Genomic DNA, 21,974 nt, shown 5'->3' with positions numbered 1-21,974 from the left:
GGCAGTCGCTCGATCCAGGAGAATGGGAACTCTCGGATGCGGCCATGGCTCTGATAGTGGACAGGTGGGGTCCTCCTCATCTCGACCTCATGGCGACTCTGCGCAATGCCAAAGCCAATTGGTTCTTCAGCCGCTGGAGGGAACACGGCGCAGAGGGCGTGGACGCTCTGGCTCTCCCTTGGCCGGCGGACGTGCTTCTGTACGTGTTCTCCCCCCCCCCCCCCCCCCCCCCCCCCCGTGGCCTCTGGTAGGGAAAGTTCTCAGGAGAATCGAACTCCACCGGGGTCCGGTGATTCTCGTCGCTCCCGAGTGGCCGCGAAGGCCGTGGTTCGCGGATCTCATCAATCTAGCGGTGGACGGGCCCCTGCGCCTCAGTCATCTCCCTCGTCTCCTCTGGCAGGGGCCTGTATTTTTCGACCAGGCCAATCGCTTCTGTCTAGCAGCCTGGCTTTTGAACGGCGTTGCCTGAGGTGCAAAGGTTATAGGGAGGTGGTCATCTCCACCCTGCTGCGAGCCTGGGAGCAGTCGACTTCTCTGGCCTATGTGCGCATCTAGAAGGTCTTTGAGTCCGCATGTACGGAGGCGGGCGTCCCGGCGTGCTCCACCTCAATTCCTTTGGTTCTTTCTTTCCTTCAGAAGGGTCTCTCTAAGGGTCACTCCTTCAGTTCCTTACACATTCAAGTCTCTGCGCTTGGCTCTCTCCTGGGTCGGGTGGATGGTCATGCCTTGGCTGCTCACCTGGACGTCATTCGTTTCCTGAGGGGCGTTAGACACCTCCGCCCTCCCTCTCGGGCCTCGTGTCCATCTTGGAGTCTCAACCTCGTCCTTCGTGCTCTCTGTGCGGCTCCCTTTGAGCCTCTTCGCCACTCTACGCTCAAGGCTCGTACTCTTAATACTGTCTTTCTAGTCTCTATCTCCTCTGCTCGTCGTATTTCCGAGCTTCAGGCGCTGTCCTGTCGGGAGCTCTTCTTGCGTTTTTCTGATTCCGGGGTCTCTCTCAGGACGGTTTCTTCCTTCTTGCCTAAGATTGTCTCCGCTTTTCACGTCAACCAGTCGGTGGAACTCCCCGCGTTCTCTCCGGAGGAGATTGCGGGTACGGCTGGGGGCGACCTCAGTCGACTGGATGTCAAGCAAGTCTTGCTTCGTTATCTTCAAGTCACCAATGACTTTCGCTTTTCGGACCATCTCTTCGTCCTTTGGAGTGGTCCCAACTGGAATAAACAGGCTTCTAAGACCACAATTGCGCGGTGGTTGAAGGAAGCCATTTCCTCGGCATATCTTTGTCAAGGTCGTCCACTTCCTGAGGGTCTGAAAGCCCATTCTCTGCGTTCTCAGGCTACTTCTTGGGCGGAGAGTCAATCTGTCTCTCCACAGGAGATTTGCAGGGCTGCCACTTGGACGTCTCTGCACACTTTTGCTCGAAACTACTGTCTGGATGTACACGCTCCGGTGTTCGGTTCCTTTGGGCGGCAAGTGCTTCGAGCGGGACTGTCTCGGTCCCACCCAGTTTAGGGAAGCTTTGGTACATCCCACTGTCTGGACTGATCCGGGTACGTACAGGAAAGGAAAATTAGTGCTTACCTGTTAATTTTCGTTCCTGTAGTACCACGGATCAGTCCACACGCCCTTCCCTGTCTGTCTTCTGTCCTCTCGAAGCTAGTTTTCTTGCAGGTCTGCAGATTTCATATTTTCCTTGGTGCAAGATTACTGAGCATTTACACCGGAAGCCTTGGTGGTTATTTTATACCAAGTTTATGCAAGAGCGTATAGGTATACTATGCTTCTACATTATTCTATGGTTGCTCCGTTGAGCTTTTGGTTACTTGCTTGATCCTATTCTTGGTTTTATTGTTTTCTGCTTTGACATACGTTATACTGAAGGGTGAAAGGATAGGCTCTGTCGTGATATAGGGCATCCTGCAAGTTTTAGTCTGTCTCCACCTGCTGGAAAGGAGGCTCAACCCACTGTCTGGACTGATCCGTGGTACTACAGGAACGAAAATTAACAGGTAAGAACTAATTTTCCTTTTAATTAACGGGTGGTAATTGTGCCTCCTGTTTTGAAATATCTTATTGGTGTTTGAGAAATCTTTTTTAAAATATATGTGCATATTTAATTTAGTTTCACTGTTCTGAAATATTTATTCTTTTTATGAGTATGGTTTAAATATTATGAATGGTATATTTATTGGTTTTGTTTAATATTTTATGAGGAATAATGTTTGCTTTTCTACTGTTGCGTTGCATAATAGTCTAACTTGTGATTTCCAGTTCACTTTCTGTCTGCACATTTTTATTTATACTTTGTGGTCTCTTTGTTCTGTATTGTTTGCTGAGGATCTGTCTGTGTTCTGCATGTGTGAAGTGGTATGCTAGTGCTTGAGAATGAGTGAGCATGTGTATGTATGTTTGTGTTTTTGTGCCTCAGAGAGAGACATTGTGTGTTTGTGTGCCTGAGAGATTGTGTGTGGGGATTTTTTTTGTGCCTCAGAGTGTGCACATGTGCCTGAGTGTGAGAGTGTATGTGTATTTCCCCCTTTGTGTATGTTTATATGTGCATTTTGTGCATGAGATGGTGTGTGTGTGTGTGTTTTTGTGTCTGAGAGGAGAGAAAGACAGTCTGTTTTGGGTTATAGAGAGGTAGAAAGAGTTGGCCTTTTCTTTGGGCAGGGGTGACATCCCATCTCCCCCACACTTGTGAAAGGCATGGTGGTTCTGTGCCTCTGTGAGGTCTGGTTTTGTGGCTTTCAATGTGTGAAAGGTTGGCCACCCCTGCATTATAATGTCTGGATAGCTTATCAAGAACAAACAGTAGCTTTGGGCAAGCAATTTTGCCTAGCCTATTCACCCAGTAGTCTGTTCTCTTGTGGTGGGATCTAGGTTTCTTTTTCAGAAATTAATTTGCTATGTAACCCTCAACTTGGAACTTCCCACACGTCATGGCAATTTCAACTCGGCTTGTCAGTGAAGGAAGCAAGTTTTCTTACCTGTAAACAGGGTTCTCTCTATCCTCCTCTTTGGAGAGTTGACCACATCACAAAAGCTTAAACCTTTTAATAGACTGATCAGGCAGTACATGCACAGGAATTTGCATGCTCAGTAAAGGAGTTTGCTATCTTTCTACTTATTTATGTATTTATTTATTGGTTTTTATATACCGCCGCTCATCAGAGATATCACGTCGGTGTACAGTGAATGAAACTACGCAAATGCGTTTTACATAAAACAGTATATTAACAATTGAGGAACAATACATTAAAACAGATAAATGCAGTAACAAAAAATTATATAGATAAGAAAAATGGCTTAGCTATAATAGTGAAACTTAATATAGTATCGAAAGATAACTGTTGGGAGAGGATAAGGGGAGGTATAAACTTAAATTGATGGAAAAATAGAGGGAGGGTCAGGAGGGAAAGGATAGGGGGAGGTATGAACTTAAATTGATGAAAAATAGAGAGAGGGACAGGGAAGAAAGGAATATATACATGTGAAGCTGTGAGGCTGTTAGATACAGCAAATTCTTCGGTTGCAAGAATTAGCAAAGAGGGTACTAGGATTGAAAAAAAAAAAAAAAAAGGAAATGAAGATTATAATGTTATAGAGAGTCATGTAGAGGTCATGTGTAGGCGTGAGTGAAGAGCCATGTCTTGAGCTTTTGCTTGAAGGTCTTTGGGGACAGTTCAAGACGCATATCAGTAGGCATGGAATTCCATAACATAGGGCCAGCCAGGGATATGGCACGGGCTTTGGTGGATGCGTATTTAAATAGCTTTGGTGATGGGGTTTGCATGGTGGCTATGTACGGATTTCTAGTTGGCCTGTTAGAGCTATTAAATTGAAAAGAGTTGGAAGGCCAATTCATTTCTGGGTTGTGGAGAGATTTGTGGATAAGTGATATCTTGTATTGTATACGATAATGGATGGGGAGCCAGTGTAATTCCTTAAGTATGGGAGTGATGTGTTCCTTTATGGGTGTGTTAGTAAGAATACGAGCTGCAGTATTTTGCAGGATTTGTAATGGGTGTATGGCATTTTTAGGCAGGCCTAAAAGTAGAGCATTTACAATAGTCGATTTTCGAAAAGACCATGGCTTGTAACACAGTACGAAAGTCGGAGAAGTGTAATAGTGGTTTAAGTTTTTTGAGAGTATGGATCTTGAAAAAACATTCCTTGAGGGTAGCATTAATAAATTTTTTGAGGGACATTTGATCATCTAATAAAACTCCTAGATCTCGGACTTGTTGGGAGAAATGTGTGTGTGGTGGATTAATACGTGTTGTGGGCGTAGCATGTAGCGGTGTAGGGGGTGAGATAACCATAAGTTCAGTTTTTGTTGAGTTAAGGGCAAGTTGGATAGAGTTTAAAAGGTTGTTAATTGAGGTGAGTGTGGAATGCCAGATTTCAAGGGTTTTCGGGATAGATTCAGTAATGGGAATAAGAATTTGTACATCATCAGCATACAAATAATGAGGTAACTTAAGGTTAGAAAGGAGTTGGCAGAGGGGCAGGAGGTAGACATTAAATAGGGTGGATGAAAGTGAGGAGCCTTGGGGGACTCCCTGCCCAAGGGGAATTTCCTTTGATTCATGGTTGCCAAATTTAACTCTGTAATGTCTGTTGCTGAGGTAGGAAGCGAACCATTTGTGGGCAAGGTCGGTTATACCTATATCAGAGAGACGTTTGAGGAGGATCTGATGACTAACAGTGTCAAACACGGCTGAAATATCTAGTATAACTAGCAGATGGGATAATCCTTTATCTAAACTTTTCAAAAGGTAATCAGAAAGTGAGAGAAGAAGGGTTTCTGTACTGTGTAATTTACGAAATCCATATTGAGACGGAGAGAGGATTTCTTGTTCATCCAGATAATTACTAAATTGACGGTTAATAGTTTTCTCTAAAATTTTTGCAATAAATGGAAGATTGGAAATGGGGCGGTAATTAGTCAGATCGGCTGGGTCGAGTTTAGGTTTTTTTAAGGTAGGTTTAAGTATGGCTTGTTTTAATGGGAAAGGTACGATACCAGAATCAATGGAAGCATTGATAATCTTTGAAATGGGAGAGGCTATTAGGTCAGGTATAGTGAGGAGAAGTTTTGTAGGGATAGTGTCAGAGGGGTGGGATGATGGTCTAGCTTTTTTGAGTATAGATTCTATTTCCATGCCAGTAGTATGTTCAAACATTGTAAGTTTGGTCGAAGGTTTGCTAGATTGTACAGAGTAACTGTTCTGAGAAGTGTGGGAGGTGATGGGAAAGCGTGTCATGATTTTGTTAACTTTATCATGGAAGTATTCAGCCAGTTGCTCACATTTGGTTTTTGCCTCTTCTTCAGGAATGAGATTTGGGGTGAGGTTGGTGAGTGATGTGACGTATTCAAATAAAGCTTTGGGGTTGAATTGGTACTGGTGTATTTTGGAAGCATAGAAATTCTTTTTAGCAGTGTTTATCTCGTTATTGTAATTGTATAAAGAGGTTTTGTAGCGTGCAAGGAGAGTAGGGGAGGGGTCTTTGCGCCAGTTTTTTTCAGTTTTTCTAAGGGCTTGCTTTAGTTCTTTTAGTGTAGTATTGTACCATGGTTTTTTTGTGTTTTTTTGAGAGGATACTTCTATGTGATTCCTTAGATACGATGCTTCACTGAACATCCAGTAGATTAAAATTGCCCAACTGACAGATTATCATCTTGAAAGCATTTTTCTAACACAACCAGCATTGACAATGAAATTCCACAACACATTACCAAGGCAGGTTCTGTCTTCATCTGTGAGATGATACAGGTGAGGCTGCTCACTAGGATCAAAATGTATTAGGTGATAGTACTGTCCACACGGCTGTATGAATTTGAACCCTGGACACTATACTGCAGACACCTCAGGCAAGTTGAGCAATTCCATCATCACCTCCTGAAAATCCATCAGCAATATAACATCATATATCATCAACCGAGAAGTCCTTGAAAGGTGCCAAATTTTTACTATGCAGAGAACACTGCAGAAAGCTCAGCTTAGCTAGCCAGGCCATGACATAAGGCCGGAGGACACCAGAATTCCCAAATTTGTTTTCTGTGGTCAAATGAAAAGAAGACATAGATCACAAGGAAGACTTAAGATTCAAGAGCACTGTCAAATGCATCCTTAAAATCTGCAAGTTGGAAAGATATGGCCCTAGACCAGGGCTTCCCAGACCTGTCCTGGAGACCCCACAGCCAGTCGGGTTTTCAGGATATCCACAATGAATATGCATGAGATACATTTGCATATACTGAGTCTCTATAGTAAGCAAATGTATCTCATGCATATTCATTGTGGATATCCTGAAAACCCAACTGCCTGTGGGGTCCCCAGGACAGGTTTGGGAAGCCCTGCCCTAGACATAGTCAGAAGGAGGGGAGCTCGGTCACTTGGCTCTCTGAAACAAAAGGAAAAGACTAAGAAGAAAGGTCAACTCCACAACTTCATCAACTGCTAGTTTCATCTGTGTCTTCTGTGATCTTATATTACAACAATGGACACATAACTAAACTAGCTAGATAATTTCATTATAGGCTAAACATAAATATTTTAAATAAACATTCATAATCTCACATATCACAAACAATTTTTTAAAACAATTTTAAATTATACCGCATATGCTTGCTTAAAAAATGTTTTTAAAGATTTCCTAAAAAGTTTCAAATCATCCATTTTTCTAAAATCATTAGTAATTTTATTCCATGTCTTTGGTCCTCTTATAGAAAAGGCTCTGTGTAATCCTTAAAATTTGATTCTCTTAAAATATTTTGCTCCTTCGAATGTAAAATAAGTGTTACTGTAAGGTTGGACTAACTTTGATAAAGAATAATTTTCAATATGTAAAGCTTTAAACAATATTAAAATTTTAAAAAAATTTAAAATGTATTCTATCATTCACTGACAACCAGTTTAAAGTTGTGCAAAATTTGGATATTATGCTCATGAGGGTGGGATCCCATAATCACTCTTACTGCCCCATTCATAACTAATTGCAAAACCCTTAATTTCTGTGGTAACCCCGCATACACAGCATTGCAATAGTCAATTTAACTTATTAAAGACTGGACAATCGTCCTAAAATGTGATATGGATAATAAAGGCTTCAACTGTTGAACCAAATGTAGCCTAGAAAATGCATTTGCTACCTTCTGCATTTGAGGCTTCATAGATAATCGTGAATCTAAAATCACCCCTAAGTTATGGGCCTCTTCCACTATTGGAATAGTTACTCCTCCATTACATATATCTTGTCTTACATCCTTACTATCCTTTCTACTTTTAAAGCTACGGGGGGGGGGGGGTTGTTTTGTTTTGTTTTTTACATTCAGTACTAGTCTCCAATTACTTAGCCACTTTTATATCTCTTCCAAACATTCTTTGAATTTTTTCTCAGTCATTCGAACTGTATAATAAACAGAATTGCAAATCATTTGCTTATATAAAATACTGAACACCCAGTTTCTGAAAACGTTTATCAATCTGGCTAAAGTAAATATTAAACAAAAAAGAAGACATGGATGATCCTTATAGCATCCTAGATTTTATTACTGTTCATGATAAAACTTTTTCTCACAAGACAAGCAGGATGTTAGTCCTCATATATGGGTGACATCACAGGATGGAGCCCAGTCACGGAACACTTTTGTCAAAGTTTCCAGAACTTTGACTGGCCCCTACTGGGCATGCCCAGCATGGCACTAACACTGCAGCCAGCAGGGGTCCCCCTTCAGTCTTCTTTTTTCCGCGCAGCAGTAGCCTCGCGGTAAAGGAGCTCTGCAGAGATTCCTGACAGGAATTTTCCTCATGGAATTACTAAGTTAATTTGCCCCACAGGGGTCCCTCCTTTAACTTTTCCAAGCCGCGGTACTCCGGTAAGTTTTTACCCGTTTTTCCATCTATTACCGTAGAGTTTGGCCCTCGTGGCCTACTGGCCATCGACCGTACCACGGCTAAATTTTTTCCATGGCATCGGGGTTCCGTCGTTGCCCGGACTGTAATCGCACCATGTCCATCACAGACCCCCATAAAGTCTGTGTAATGTGTCTTGGACGAGAGCACGATGTCTTGACCTGCACCAAATGTGCCCTAATGACACCAAAAGGTCGCAAGGCCAGAATGGAGAAGATGGAACTTCTCTTCCGTGCTCAAACCCTGACTCCATCCATTGCATCAACATCGTCAGAACCGGCTCCGTCAACTTCGCGCCAGCATCGACCACCGGCCGGTGACCATCTGGGGTCGACGACATCTCGGCCTTCGACACCCTCTACTCCCGCTCAGGACCAAGGGGATCGTAGAGATAAACATCAACATTGAAAATCTCGGACCATGGAGGGAGCGAAATCATCGACCTTGCCATCATCCGAGCCGCCGTCAAAGAAACCCCATCCAGAAAAGGCACAGACCTTTTCGGCGACCGGGTCACTGAGGCAACCCTCACCCGACAGGTTATCGGGAGCCGAGACTCCGCCTTTAACGGTGGTCCCTCCAGCTATGCCTCTGCCTCCTTCTTCTGTTCCGGAGCCGGGGCTGCTTGCTCCAGGTCTCCGAGAAGAACTGGACCGGATGGTTCAGGAGGCCATCGACAAGGCGATGCAACGACTCCAGGTTCCTCCTCGGCACAGACACGAGTACCGATTGTGGAACCGATCACTGACCCGATTCCGGCAGCGTTGGTACCGCTGCTCTCCAGGATGGAAGCGCTCATTGCTGCTTTTCCACCGATGGACCCCGGGTCACCGATGGCTCCGGTGCCCTCCCCGCTTACTTTGTCATCGGGAGGAGAAACACCGTTCCGCATCCCTCCATCGGGAGTTCTGCCTCAGCCATCAATGCTGATACGTCCCTCACCACCGATACGCCCATCGGCGCCACCGAGCCATCCATCGATGCCTGCGCCGGTGCCTCCGATGCCTTCATCGGTGCCTCCGATTATTCCTTCGGAGCCTAGACCAGGACCCTCAGGTATCCCATCACCCCATCCCCCTCTAGCTCCTAGAGGGGCAGGTGCTGATCCCTACGACACCTGGACCTGATGATTCTTCACCAGACACCTATGATTTACCTTCACTTACTGAAAGTAGAAAGCGTTCTCCTCCATAGGACCTTTCCTTTATAAATTTTGTGAAGGAAATGTCTGAATTGGTTCCCTTCCAATTACAGACTGAACAGGATGATAGACATCAGATGGTGGAGTTGCTTCAATTCCTGGATGCTCCCAAGGAAATAACCTCCATCCCTATCCACCAGGTTCTTCTGGATCTCCTTAAGAAGAACTGGGAACATCCTGGCTCCATTGCTCCAGTCCACAGAAAAACTGACACTACCTATTTGATGCAGTCAGCTCCAGGTTTTCAAAAACCTCAGTTGGATCACCAGTCTGTAGTCATAGAATCCACACAGAAAAGAGCAAAAAGATCAAAGCCTCACACTTCTTTTCCTCCTGGCAAGGAACAGAAGTTTCTAGATGCCATAGGTCGCCGTGTCTTCCAAGGATCAATGCTCATCTCCTGAATTTCCGCTTATCAGCTCTATATGACCCAATATAATAATAGGGTCATTTTTAAGCAGATACAAGATTTAACAGACTCCCTGCCTCAGCAATTTCAAGAACAACTCCAAGCCCTAGTAAACAAAGGGTTTGAGGCAGGCAAGCATGAGATTAGATCATCCTACGATATCTTTGATACTGCTACTAAAGTATCTGCAGCAGCTATTTCAGCAAAGAGATGGGCCTGGCTCAAGTCTTCCAACCTTCGCCCTGAGGTACAAGACAGGTTATCCGACCTGCCCCATGTCAGAGACAATCTGTTTGGCGAGCAGATTCAAGGACAGTGGCGGAACTTAAGGACCATCATGAAGACCCTAAGACAGCTCTCTCTGATGCCTTCTGACTACTCTTCTAAACAGCCTTTTAGGAAAGACTCTAAGACGTCATTCTTCTGCCCAAAAAAATCCTACCCGCCTCCAGCCAGATCCCGTTCCACAAGATCTTTTCAAAAAACCCAGTCTCGTCAGACATGGAAACAAAAAACGCAAGTGGCTCCTCAACCAGGTCCCGCTTCAGGTTTTTGACTTCTACCTAGAGAGCAGCAGCTAGCTTCCATTGCCTCACATACCAGTGGGAGGTCGGTTGTGCCACTTCAGCAACATATGGCACTCAATCACCTCAGACCAATGGGTACTGGCAATAATTGCTCAAGGATACCATCTGAACCTTCTCTCCATACCACCGGACTCCCTACCTCTACTGACGTGGAGAGCATCCGATCACTCCATCCTTCTGGATCAGGTGGTATCCCTCCTTCTCCAGTCCAAGGCAATAGAACCCATACCATACTCTCAGCATGGCCTAGGATTCTATTCCCGGTACTTTCTAATCCCCCAAAAATCGGGAGGCGTTCGTCCTATTCTGGACCTACGGGCCCTCAACAAGTACCTCCAGCGAGAGAAGTTCAAGATGGTAACCTTAGGCTCACTTCTTCCTCTTCTACAAAGAGGAGACTGGCTCTGCTCTCTCGACCTCCGGGACACACACACTCATATTGCAATAACTCCATCTCATCGCAAATACCTGAGGTTTCTAGTAGGCCACAAGCACTACCAGTACCGAGTGCTTCCATTCAGCCTAGCATCTGTGCCACAAGTCTTTACAAAATGCCTCATAGTGGTTGCAGCCTTCCTAAGAACTAGAAGATTGGTTAATCAGGGCTCCCACTCAGCAAGCTGCTCTGTCGTCCCTCAATCTAACCTTACACATTCTAATTACATTAGGATTTCTCGTCAATTATGACAAATCCTCTTTAGTCCCATCTCAAACCTTGTCGTTCATTGGGGCAGACTTGGACACCTTGCAGGCAAAGGCTTTTCTACCTCAACAACGAGCTCTCACTCTCGTGTCTCTTGCACACCAGCTGCAGTCTCAGCACTCCGCGACTGCATGCCACTTTCTCATCTTCCTGGGACACATGGCATCCTCAGTTCAAATCACACCAATGGCCCAATTGGCCATGAGAGTCACGCAGTGGACTCTACGGTCACAATGGACTCAATCCATTCAGCCCCTGTCGACCATTGTCCGCGTAACCGACCCACTCCGTCAGTCTCTTGCATGGTGGAGAAATCAGAACAATCTCCTCCAAGGCTTGCCCTTTCAGGCTCCAGACCCTCAATTAACTCTCACCACCGAGCTTCCAACTTCGGCTGGGGAGCCCATGTGGCCAATCTGCAGACACAAGGATCTTGGTCTCCAGAGGAAGTTTTGTGTCCGTCGCTGTCAGACGTCTCTGCTCTGCCCACCTTACCTCGTTGGTGACTCCCTTCGGGGTTGATGGAAGGCTAGCTGCTGCGGTGTCTCCAGGCCATCCTCCTCCAGCATTCCCAGACCAGCTCGACGCTGCAAGCCACCATGTTGACCAGATGCCTAAGAGCGCGCGCAACCCAACTGATGAACCAGCGTTGGCGCGAACCTCTGGGGCGTTCCCCAGAGATGACGTCACCAGCTCCAGATATTTAAGGTCTCAGGTTTCGCTAACAAGATGAGTTGGTAAGGGTTCGCTTCCTCCTGGTCGCTGCGGATGGGATTTGCTCTCCGCAAACCCAGCTACTCTGCCTCCTCGGACTTCACTAGAGGTACCCGCTCCTTGGGGGTCCTCGCTTTCTCTTTTTGTTTTCAGGTCGCAGTCCGGAACCAGTACTCGCTCCTCGAGGGCCCCAGTCCCGGACTTGCTCCTGAATACCACTTCTGCTAAGAAGTCATCGCTGCTTACAACATTATGAGTTTCCATCTATCTCTCGGAGCTTTCCCTGAGTCCAGGTACTCACTCCTCGAGGGTCTAATGTATACCATCTCCTGGGCTGCCTTAAAAGACTATTGTGTGAGTGTCACCATCAAGGACTTGTTCCAGAACTCTTCATATATTGCCTACTCACTGTCTTAGTTTCTCTACAGCTCAGCCACCCTGGCATCGCTGTTCCAATACCTGAGGGACTACAGTCCAGCCGGGCACTTCCAGCTCACTACTGCCACCTTTGGTGATTTACTATATTGTCTAATAAAAGAACTAATGTGTGTCTGTCTCACCAGTGGTCCCTCTCGGGATTTCCCCCAAGGCCTTGGTCACCTTCGGGGAAATCCCATTGTGGGTGGTCCAAGGAACCAGCCACAACTATTCTAAATAACTGCAGATTGCTAAATACCAGCTTAACAGAGCTTTCTATCAGATTGCTAACTCCCAGCTTTCTCTACAGAGCATTGACAACAGTTTGCTAACTCCTCATGGAGAACACATAAGATTGCTAACTCCCCACGGAGATCATGACATCAGGAAGCCAAACACCAAATAAATTTCCTGGAGCTTCGAGCAATCAGATATGCTCTCAGGACATTTCAGGATCGCCTCTCAAATCAAGTCATCCTAATCCAGAAGGACAACCAGGTGGCCATGTGGTACATCAACAAGCAGGGAGGAACGGGCTCCTAGCTTCTGTGTCAGGAAGCTGCACAGATATGGGCGGAGGCCCTCTCCCACTCGATGTGCTTCAGGGCTACCTACTTGCCGGGAGTGGACAACGTGTTGGCAGACAATCTGAGTCGCACCTTCCAACTGCAAGAGTGGTCTCTAAACCTGTCCAATCACGAGGTTTTTGGACTATCTCTGGCTCTTGTTAGAGTCAGGTCTAAAAACTTCTTCCATCAGAATGCATGTCAGTGAGGGAGCCACCTTCCATAAAGGTGTCGGGGATGTTCCTATAACAGTACAACCCCTTGTAACACGTTTTTTTGAAGGACTTGCTTCACCTCAAGCCTCCAGTGTGTCCTCCGGCCCCTTCTTGGGACCTTAACCTGGTTTTGGGTCGGCTCATGAAACCACCATTCGAGCCTCTTCACTCCTGTGAACTTCGATATCTCACATGGAAAGTGATTTTCCTTTTGGCAATCACTTCAGCTCGCAGAGTTAGTGAATTACAGGCCCTAGTTACCTATCCACCTTACACTAAACTTCTGCAGGACCGGGCAGTACTCCACACTCACCCTAAATTCTTACCCAAGGTAGTTTCAGATTTTCATCTAAATCAATCCATCATACTACCTACCTTTTTTCCCAGGCCCCATTCCAATCCAGGAGAGCAGGCTCTGCATACCCTTGACTGTAAATGGACTCTAGCATAAGAACATAAGAAAATGCCATACTGGGTCAGACCAAGGGTCCATCAAGCCCAGCATCCTGTTTCCAACAGTGGCCAATCCAGGCCATAAGAACCTGGCAAGTACCCAAAAACTAAGTCTACCTAGACCGTACAGCTGCCGTACAGCGTTCTACCTAGACCGTACAGCTGCCCACAGGACGAGCACTCAATTGTTCGTCTCTTTCCATCCTAACAAATTAGGGCAGCCTGTGGGTAAGTAGACTCTCTCCTCCTGGTTGGCGGACTGCATATCCTTTTGCTATCAGCAAGCGGGCATTCCACTTCAAGACCTTGTTAAAGCACACTCTGTGAAGGGCCATGGCGACTTCAGTAGCACACCTACGATTGGTGCCGCTTCCTGACATTTGCAGGGCTGCCACCTGGAGTTCTCTCCACACCTTTGCAGCCCACTATTGCTTGGACAAAGCCGGAAGACAAGATTCCATCTTCGGCCAGTCTGTCCTTCGTAACCTGTTTACAACGTGACGTACCAACACCCTTCCGCCTGCCCGGTGGGGTTCAGGATGCCCTCTTCCAAATTCCACCCCAGTTGTTGTGCCTGTTGCACGCCTTTGGGTACATTTGGTGCATGTTCGGACATCCTCAGCTCGGTATTCACCCATATGTGAGGACTACCATCCTGCTTGTCCTGTGAGAAAGCAAATGTTGCTTACCTGTAACAGGTGTTCTCACAGGACATCAGGATGTTAGTCCTCACGAAACCCGCCCGCCGCCCCGCAGTGTTGGGTTCATAACTTTTTATTATTTTATTTTTCGGCACTGCCTGTAGCTTTTAAATAAGACTGAAGGGGGACCCCTGCTGGCTGCAGGGTTAGTGCCATGCTGGGCATGCCCAGTAGGAGCCAGTCAAAGTTCTGGAAACTTTGACAAAAGTGTTCCATGATTAGGCTCCATCCTGTGATGTCACCCATATGTGAGGACTAACATCCTGCTGTCCTGTGAGAACACCTGTTACAGGTAAGCAACATTTGCTATCTCCCATCTTTATACTTTCAGTTCTATTAGTCAAGAAGAATATAAACCATCTTAATGCCATAGCAGAAATCCATATCCCCTGTAATTGATTTAATAATAGCTCATTATTCACTGAATCATATGCTGCTGATCTATCCAGCTGTACTAGTATTATTGTTACACCTATCCATTTCTCCATACAAAAAAATCAAATACCGACACAAACAAAGGTTCCGTCCCATCATTTCGTTTCTTCGAAATCCCAGTTGGTAATCATCTAAAACCTAAGGGGTGGATTTTAAAAGGGTTACGCGCGCCGAGCCTATTTTGCATAGGCCCGACGACACGCGTATGTCTCGGGGCTTGAAAGAGGGGGTGGGGCAGTCTGGGGGCGGGACAGAGGCCTCCGGCACATTGGCTCTGCCGGGGGATCGCGCGCCGGCACTCGGCCAGCGCGCGCAACCTACTCCTGTCCAGAGGCAGGCACAACTTATTTAACAAAGGTAAGGGAGGGGTTTAGATAGGGCTGGGGGCGGGTTAGGGAGGGGAAGGTGGGGGGGGGAGCAGAAGGGGAGGGAACGGGGCAAGTCATCGGGGCTCCCCTAGGGCTTGATGTGCACAAGTGTGCACGCCCTGACCCTGGATTTTATAACATGCGCGCGGCTGCGCTTGCATGTTATAAAATCGGGCGTAGATTTGTGCGCACAAATCTACACCTACGCGTATCTATTAAAATCCGGCTCTAATTTTCCTCTAAATATTCCTTTAATTGTAAGGCTTTCCATTTTTCCAAAATCTTCCAATAGTAGATAAGCTTGAAATTGGATTGAGGTTGGATATCTCTAACTGAGAAACAAAAGTATCTTTACAATGGGGCAAATCAGTGCATCTTTTAGGACCTCCGGAACTGTACCTTCAGCTAAAGATTTATTGATAATCTGGAGGATAATACCATACATTTCAGTGGATAACCCACTAGCAGTCCAAAATGGCACTGGGTCCAATGGAGAACATAGAGGGGTAGATTTTATAAATTTACGTGCGTGCGTACTTTTGTTCATGCACCAGGCCCGAACAAAAGTACGCTGGATTTTATAAGATACGCGCGTATCTTATAAAATCCGGGCTCGGCGTGCGCAAGGGGGTGCACGTTTGTGCAACCTGCGTGCGCCGAGCCCGGCTTCCTGTTCCCTCCCTTCCCCTACCTAACCCACCCCCCCGCCCGGCCCTATCTAACCCCCCCCTACCTTTGTTGGCAGATTTACGCCTGCCGAAAGCAGGTGTAAATCTAGGCACGCCAGCGGGCTGCTGGGACGCCATCACCCAACCCGGGGGCTGGTCCGGAGGCCTTGACCACACCCCCGAGCCGGCGCCGCACCCCCTGACCCGCCCCGAACTGCCCCCTGACCCCAGACACGCCCCCTCTTTTACGAAGCCCAGGGACTTACGCTCATCCTGGGGCTATGCGCGCGCCGGCGGCCTATGCAAAATAGGCACGCCAGCGCGTGAGTGCCCTGCGCGCATAAATCTGGCCGGATTTACGCGCGCAGGGCTTTTAAAATCCAGCCCATAATTATTTACTTAACTACCTGCCGCACATCCTCATCCTTCATCAATCTGAACTCAGTCCAGTCACTCTCACCTATCTCCACTATACTTTCCTCAACACCCTGAGCTACTTGGCAAACTTTGTTGGATTAATAAAAATTTCTGTTCAAAATAATCTGCTAAAATATTACAATCCATGTCCTTCATATGATTACACTTTCACTTTCCAACCATTGACTTAACCATCATAAACAATTCCCAAGGTTGATTGATTTATTAATCTTTTCGTAAGAAAACCTATTCCTTACAATAATAACCTCTTTCCTATATTCAAACAGCTTCATCCTATATTATAATATTCTCATCTGTTATAGTTACTCCATTTCTTCTGTAATCCCTTTTCATTATGCTCAATGCATGACAGTATTTTTCATATATATTTCATATTTATTTATTTATATACAGTCATTCTGAAATTAACAATCATGGTGGTTTACAATAAAATAATATATAAAAATCTAGAATCTATACATATCATACTATTAGTTACAATAAAATCATTGCAATAAGAATTATGTTCAGCTGTTTCTCCTGACCTGCTGTTACTGTGTGTCTTATACTAAAATAAATAACCATGTCTTGGGATCTTTTTTAAATTGCTTGCTGTCTTTGTGTACGTAGTACAACCGGCATTGTGTTCTAAAGTTTAGGTCCAGCGATTGAAAGAGCCCTTTCTCTAACCTCACATAGGTGTGTTCCATGTAATGATGGAATTTGCAGAAGGCCTTTATTGGCAGGTCTTAAGTTCCTATTTTGTGCATATAAATGTACAGAGGCATTCAGCCATTCTCTGATATTGTTATGGATCATGTTATGAATAATTGTGAGGACTTTATACTGTATAGTACCATGGAAACTTTCGATTCACCATCATAGCATTTTCTGGTGCTATTTTATTGTAAACCCTTTCAAAGATTCAAACCACTGAGTTGTTAATTCCTCCACATTGAAATTATGGAAATACTTTCCCATTCTTGCTTAAATTTAGTAATCTCTACTTTAGCATGAAATTTCTTCTCCCTCTTATTAAAATGTATTCCACCACCCATCACTTGAAACTTCCCCATTACTGCACCATGATCTGACCATGAAACTGCATTTATCTGCTCTATTGCGTGTTTTCTACACATTTCCTCCTAACTAGTGAAATCAATAGTATGACTTCCATGATGGGTTGGGTCTTTTATCATTTGTTTCATTTCTAATGCCGCCTTCATATCTAAAAATTGAGCTGCTGCTGATGAATTACCATTATCTTGTTGTATATTAAAATACCCAATTTAAATGACATTCATCCTATTTATTAATAAACTTGCTCAATCCATCAAAAAAACTGCAATCTTTTTGCTGCTAATAAAGCTGGTGGAGCATATATAATTGAATACATCAGCTGTGTAGAGTTTAAGCTTGTTACATTATCAGCATCTTGAAAGCTGATTACGTCTTCAGTCTGAATCTCTTTACATTTCAGGATGTCTTCCTGCCTTTAGCTCATGTCTAGGATCTTTTGTCAACTTGCTTGTCTTAATCAATGTGAATTTATAAAAATGCTTTTCCAGAGAGTATTGAATTACCTGTAATTATGCACTGAAAGTAAGGTTTTTCTTGGATTCATATATCCTACCCTCTTCTCTTTTGGGAATGTTCACTGTAGATTGATAGAGGTAGCAATTGGATCAAGTGAGTAGTTCTTTGCATTGTGTATAGTGCAGCAGAACTTGAATTTCTGTAAGTGTCCGTATTTTTAAACTTATGAAGTCTTACATATTCCAGCATGTGGCCCATCATGAATCTATATTTTTAAAACAAACTCATTTCAGAGAGTAATTATTAAATACCCTTTCGCATATGGATAGCTTTATTTGTGATGTCAGATAAGATGTCTGTTGTGGAATTACAGCTTTTTTCAGGACCTGTTTGTCCATTTTTTTCTAGGTATTGCATGTGGTGATTATTTAAATAGACATTAAAAAAAATGAAAACATTTCTCATAAAAAAAAAAATCAAGATACTTCAAGTTTGAGAATGTTTTATATTGGGGCTGCGTCATGAAGGTTATATGCTCAAGCCAGGGAGGGAAGGAAGTACACCTGAACTACCCAGGCATTGTAGTCTGAGATAGGAGTTCAAAATTAGGGAACAAGGGAGGGAATCTGGGAATAGATTTCAAATCTTACTTCAAACTAATTTTTATTTTTGTCCAGATCAAATCAAATGATAAAATAATTATTGAATATGTTTTTACATAGAAATATACATGCACATATATTGGTCATAAAGAGGTCAATGTATTAAAATGTGCTGACTTCAACATGTGTACTAACAGCCAATGTTAATGTCATGCAAATGAAGCAGACAGTAAGGTATATGTAAAGTTTACCTACAGATGTTATTGCAAAAGCTTAACTGCACCTAGTTAAGCTTTTAGCTTTAAAATGTGTGCAGAGCAATTAACACATTTTCATTGAACTAATAGTTAGTGAGCTGCTTTGCATACTTTTCCTCATTAGCATGGTTTTTGCATTGAGATTCACAATTAAAAACAGTTAATGTGCATAAACTAGAAGGTGTGTGTTAGCGCTTTTAACACACATTAATACTATCAAAGCATTCACACACTTTGGTGCACTGACCCCTTATTAACATACACACACAAAGTTTAAAACTTGTGTTAATTACTGTTGGGTGTATGTGATTGTGTTTTTGATATGTAGTAAGCATAAGTGTACTAAGACTCTGATCACAAATATGTTGGTCTAATCCTGATGGTTAAATTGATTTTATGCCTTTTGCAGCAAATCATGTTTTTAATCTTCTGTTCTCACAGAATGTTTTCATTTCAGGGTAATAGTATCTGTAGTGATTAAGTGAAAACAATTATTTTGAATAATCAGATTGATTTCCAGGAATACTACATAATGTATTTTTAGATCCTAACTAAATAAATACTGTTGCATAACTGTGCTGATTTGTTTTAGGTAAAAGACCTCATGAGTGTGGAATCTGTAAAAAAGCATTTAAACACAAACATCATTTGATTGAGCATATGCGTCTTCATTCTGGAGAAAAGCCCTACCAATGTGATAAATGTGGCAAGCGGTTTTCACACTCTGGATCCTACTCGCAACATATGAATCACCGCTACTCCTATTGTAAGAGAGAAGCAGAAGAGAGGGATGGTACTGAGCAGGAGGAGGCTGGACAGGACGTCCTAAACAATGAGCATGTGGATTCCAGGGCATCTCCATCTCAAATTGACTCGGATGAGAGAGAGAGTATAAACAGGGATGAAGATGATGACAGTGAGAAGGAGGAAGAGGACAAAGACATGGATGTAGTACAGGAAGACAAAGAATGTGGAAAAGCACTTGAAGAGGAGAGTAAGATGGAAAAATGTGAAGGTACTATGAAGGAGGAGGTAACTTTAAATGAAGTAAGCAACTTGGAACAAGAAATAACAAAGATTGATAAGCAGGTGTTAGAAGAAAAAACAAACCAAGCTTAGCTGGTATTTTTTCTATAAAGAAAAGAAATTTGAATTGGTAATGAAGTTTCTTCTCTACTTTACATTTTTTTCTTGGAAACACAGTAGCTTGTATACTGTGATTTCTGTTCACTACTGTGTATAAAAAAAAAATCCAGGTGTGCCTGACCTCAAACTTAGTAATTTTTCACAGCAATTTTCAAAGTTACTAAACAAGTTTGTACCATGAAGCAACTTGTGAAAAAACAATGGAAACAGGACTCTAAAAGCTAATATGGACCAGGTTGTAGAAAACCTGATTTATTACACACATCTGGCACCATTTCTCTTATCAGTATTAATTTTCCTTCCTATGTTCATTAATTTTTAAGCTGTACAGTTGGGAGAGTTCTGTAATTATTTTTTGTTATTGCCGGTAAAAACATTTACTAAGTCCGCTTCAGTATTTTATTATGTTAAAATAAGGTGCAAATGTCTGCACTACAGAATTCCCTTATGCAGATAATGCAGTTCCTAACAGTACCAACTACCTTTGTAAATTCAAACTATAAAAGGTAGCAATTTATAACATTAAGGAATTGTAGTTTAGCCTATTATCATTTAAAATGTATTGTTAGCCTTAAGAAAGCAGCTTATAGAAGGACTGAGGTTAAAATATAGTGAAGAAGATTGTTGTTGAGTTTTAATTGCAGGGACTAACAGTGCTAATACTGGCAAGGATGACAGAAATCAGTGTTTGTAATTGTTTGTGTAGGTAGTAAAATATGAAGGATATGATATGAAGCTTTGTATCTCCTTTGGCCTTATGCAAGACCTGTGTGCTGCAAGTGCCATTTTTCAGTATTTTAAAGGCTTTTGCAAGCCTTTGTTCAGTGTGTGGGCTACAATAACTAGCATTTGTATTGAAATTCTAAAATCACTCTGGACAAACAAGTGTTATATGAATTGGCATGCCAAAAACAGCTCTGATAGACTTCATTTTATGCCAAATATTTTATATAAACGATTAACTTGAATTTCTGTAATTATAAAATTACAATGAGGCATTTTAATCTACTTTACCAGGTCTCTCTCATTTTCAGAAATGAACAGAAGGCATCATTTAGAGCAGGAGTCCCCAAATTCAATTTTGGGGACTGCAACCCTGTTATGTTTACAGGATTTCCACAATGAATATGCATAAGATCTGTTTGCATGCACTGCCTCCATTATATGCAGATAGGTCTCAAGCATAATCATTGTGGAAATCCTGAAAACTCAATGGGTTGCAACCCCGAGGACTGAGTTTGGGGACCCTAAATGTAAAGGCTGAAAAACCATGAACCTAAACTGCACCTATAAGGGCCTGATTTACCATCTTTTTCTTCTAGTTCTGTGTATTGGGGTGGGGGAAAGGTTTAGTAATTCAGGCCCTAAATCTGGGGATTGTCGAATGAGTGAGGTTTATTATATCAAGAAATATGATCATTTGCAGTTGGGTAAAAATGCCAAGTTTCTGGCCTATTACACTTTTCTATTTTTTCCCCAATTTCATCTGATTATATTACAATTCAGTAACTCTAACTGGAGAATTCCAGGTTAAGAGTGAAGTTTAGGAGCATGGCCTGTATAACAGTTTGTTTTTTAACACACTAGAAAATCGTGACTTGTGTCAAATGTTAGTTATTCTGGACCCCATTTAACAGCCATGTTAGCAGATTTTACCTATCAGTATTATTTTTATTTTTTAGTTTATAGATCCTGTGCAGCATTTTGTACTGTATGTCTTCAAACCTGGCAGTATTAATACCCTTCTTACTGACATATGTACCTTTTTAGTTTTAGAAAACTTTTATATTTATGTGTCTTATTTTTATATTTCTTTATTTATTACACAGTGTAGTGTATAATACTGTAGTTTGTATTAATACAATAATATATTTTAGTATGAAAATTTGGAAAGTTGATAAGATTTAAAGTAGAGATGCAATTGGTTCTCTTGCATTGAGATTTGATTTAACAGTGTTATGTTAACATTTATACTTGCCTTGGACTGTAGAACAGATAAAATGGGAATGTATTAGTTTTACAATTACAATCAGTTCATCTATCCTTTACCTGGTTTTTAATATGAAACGCCTAAATTCTGAAGTTCACTGTGTGACTAATAGCATGATGCGCTGCAATTTTATTAAAAGAATAGCCTAACCATAAAAACTGTCATTTTCTTAGTAAACCAAACTAGAATAATCTTATGAACATTGTTGAGAAGTGGGAACAGCGTTTAACATTTCTGTGCCAATTTGTTCCTGTATTCATGTATGTAAGTTTAAAAAAAAAATTCTTCCTTTTTAAGTTCCTTGTCACATCATGGTCATTTTTCTAGGATTCTCCTTTTTTTTTTTTTTTTTTTTTTTAACCAGATTCCCCATCTCACAATAAAATATGTCAACAAGCCCGAGTCACTGCCTTTTATTTTAGTACAGTAAGCAAAGTCTTTGCTGTGAATTCTGTTTGACAGATAGAGATGCATTGATTTTAGTCCTCTACTTGCCCACAGATACAGTGTTAAGATGTTTGTGGAACACAATAGAGTAAAGGCAAGTGTTTGCTGTACAAAGGTAAGCAGAAAAAGAAGTGTAATATATATATAAATATATAGGATGAAAAGAAAAGAATAGATGCCTGTAGTCTAAAATTAATCCTTTATTGAAGTGGAGACACAACAT

General features: G+C 42.8%; 1 protein-coding gene across 2 annotated transcripts in view; it reads left to right on the top strand.

Moving 5' to 3' along the window:
• The window catches only part of ZEB1 (zinc finger E-box binding homeobox 1), a 730,328-nt gene extending 708,672 nt beyond the window's left edge, over positions 1-21,656 (top strand). For both annotated transcript variants that reach the window (XM_029588597.1, XM_029588596.1), the window contains one exon: positions 18,761-21,656. In XM_029588597.1, coding sequence (XP_029444457.1) covers positions 18,761-19,287 — 527 coding nt within the window. In that variant the 3' untranslated portion in view covers positions 19,288-21,656. The remainder of the gene's footprint in view (positions 1-18,760) is intronic.
• Positions 21,657-21,974: the final 318 nt, after the last annotated feature.

This window comes from Rhinatrema bivittatum, chromosome 2, assembly GCF_901001135.1.
Source record: "Rhinatrema bivittatum chromosome 2, aRhiBiv1.1, whole genome shotgun sequence".
In the NCBI taxonomy this organism is placed as follows: domain Eukaryota; kingdom Metazoa; phylum Chordata; class Amphibia; order Gymnophiona; family Rhinatrematidae; genus Rhinatrema; species Rhinatrema bivittatum.
This window is presented reverse-complemented; position numbering and strand designations above follow the sequence as displayed.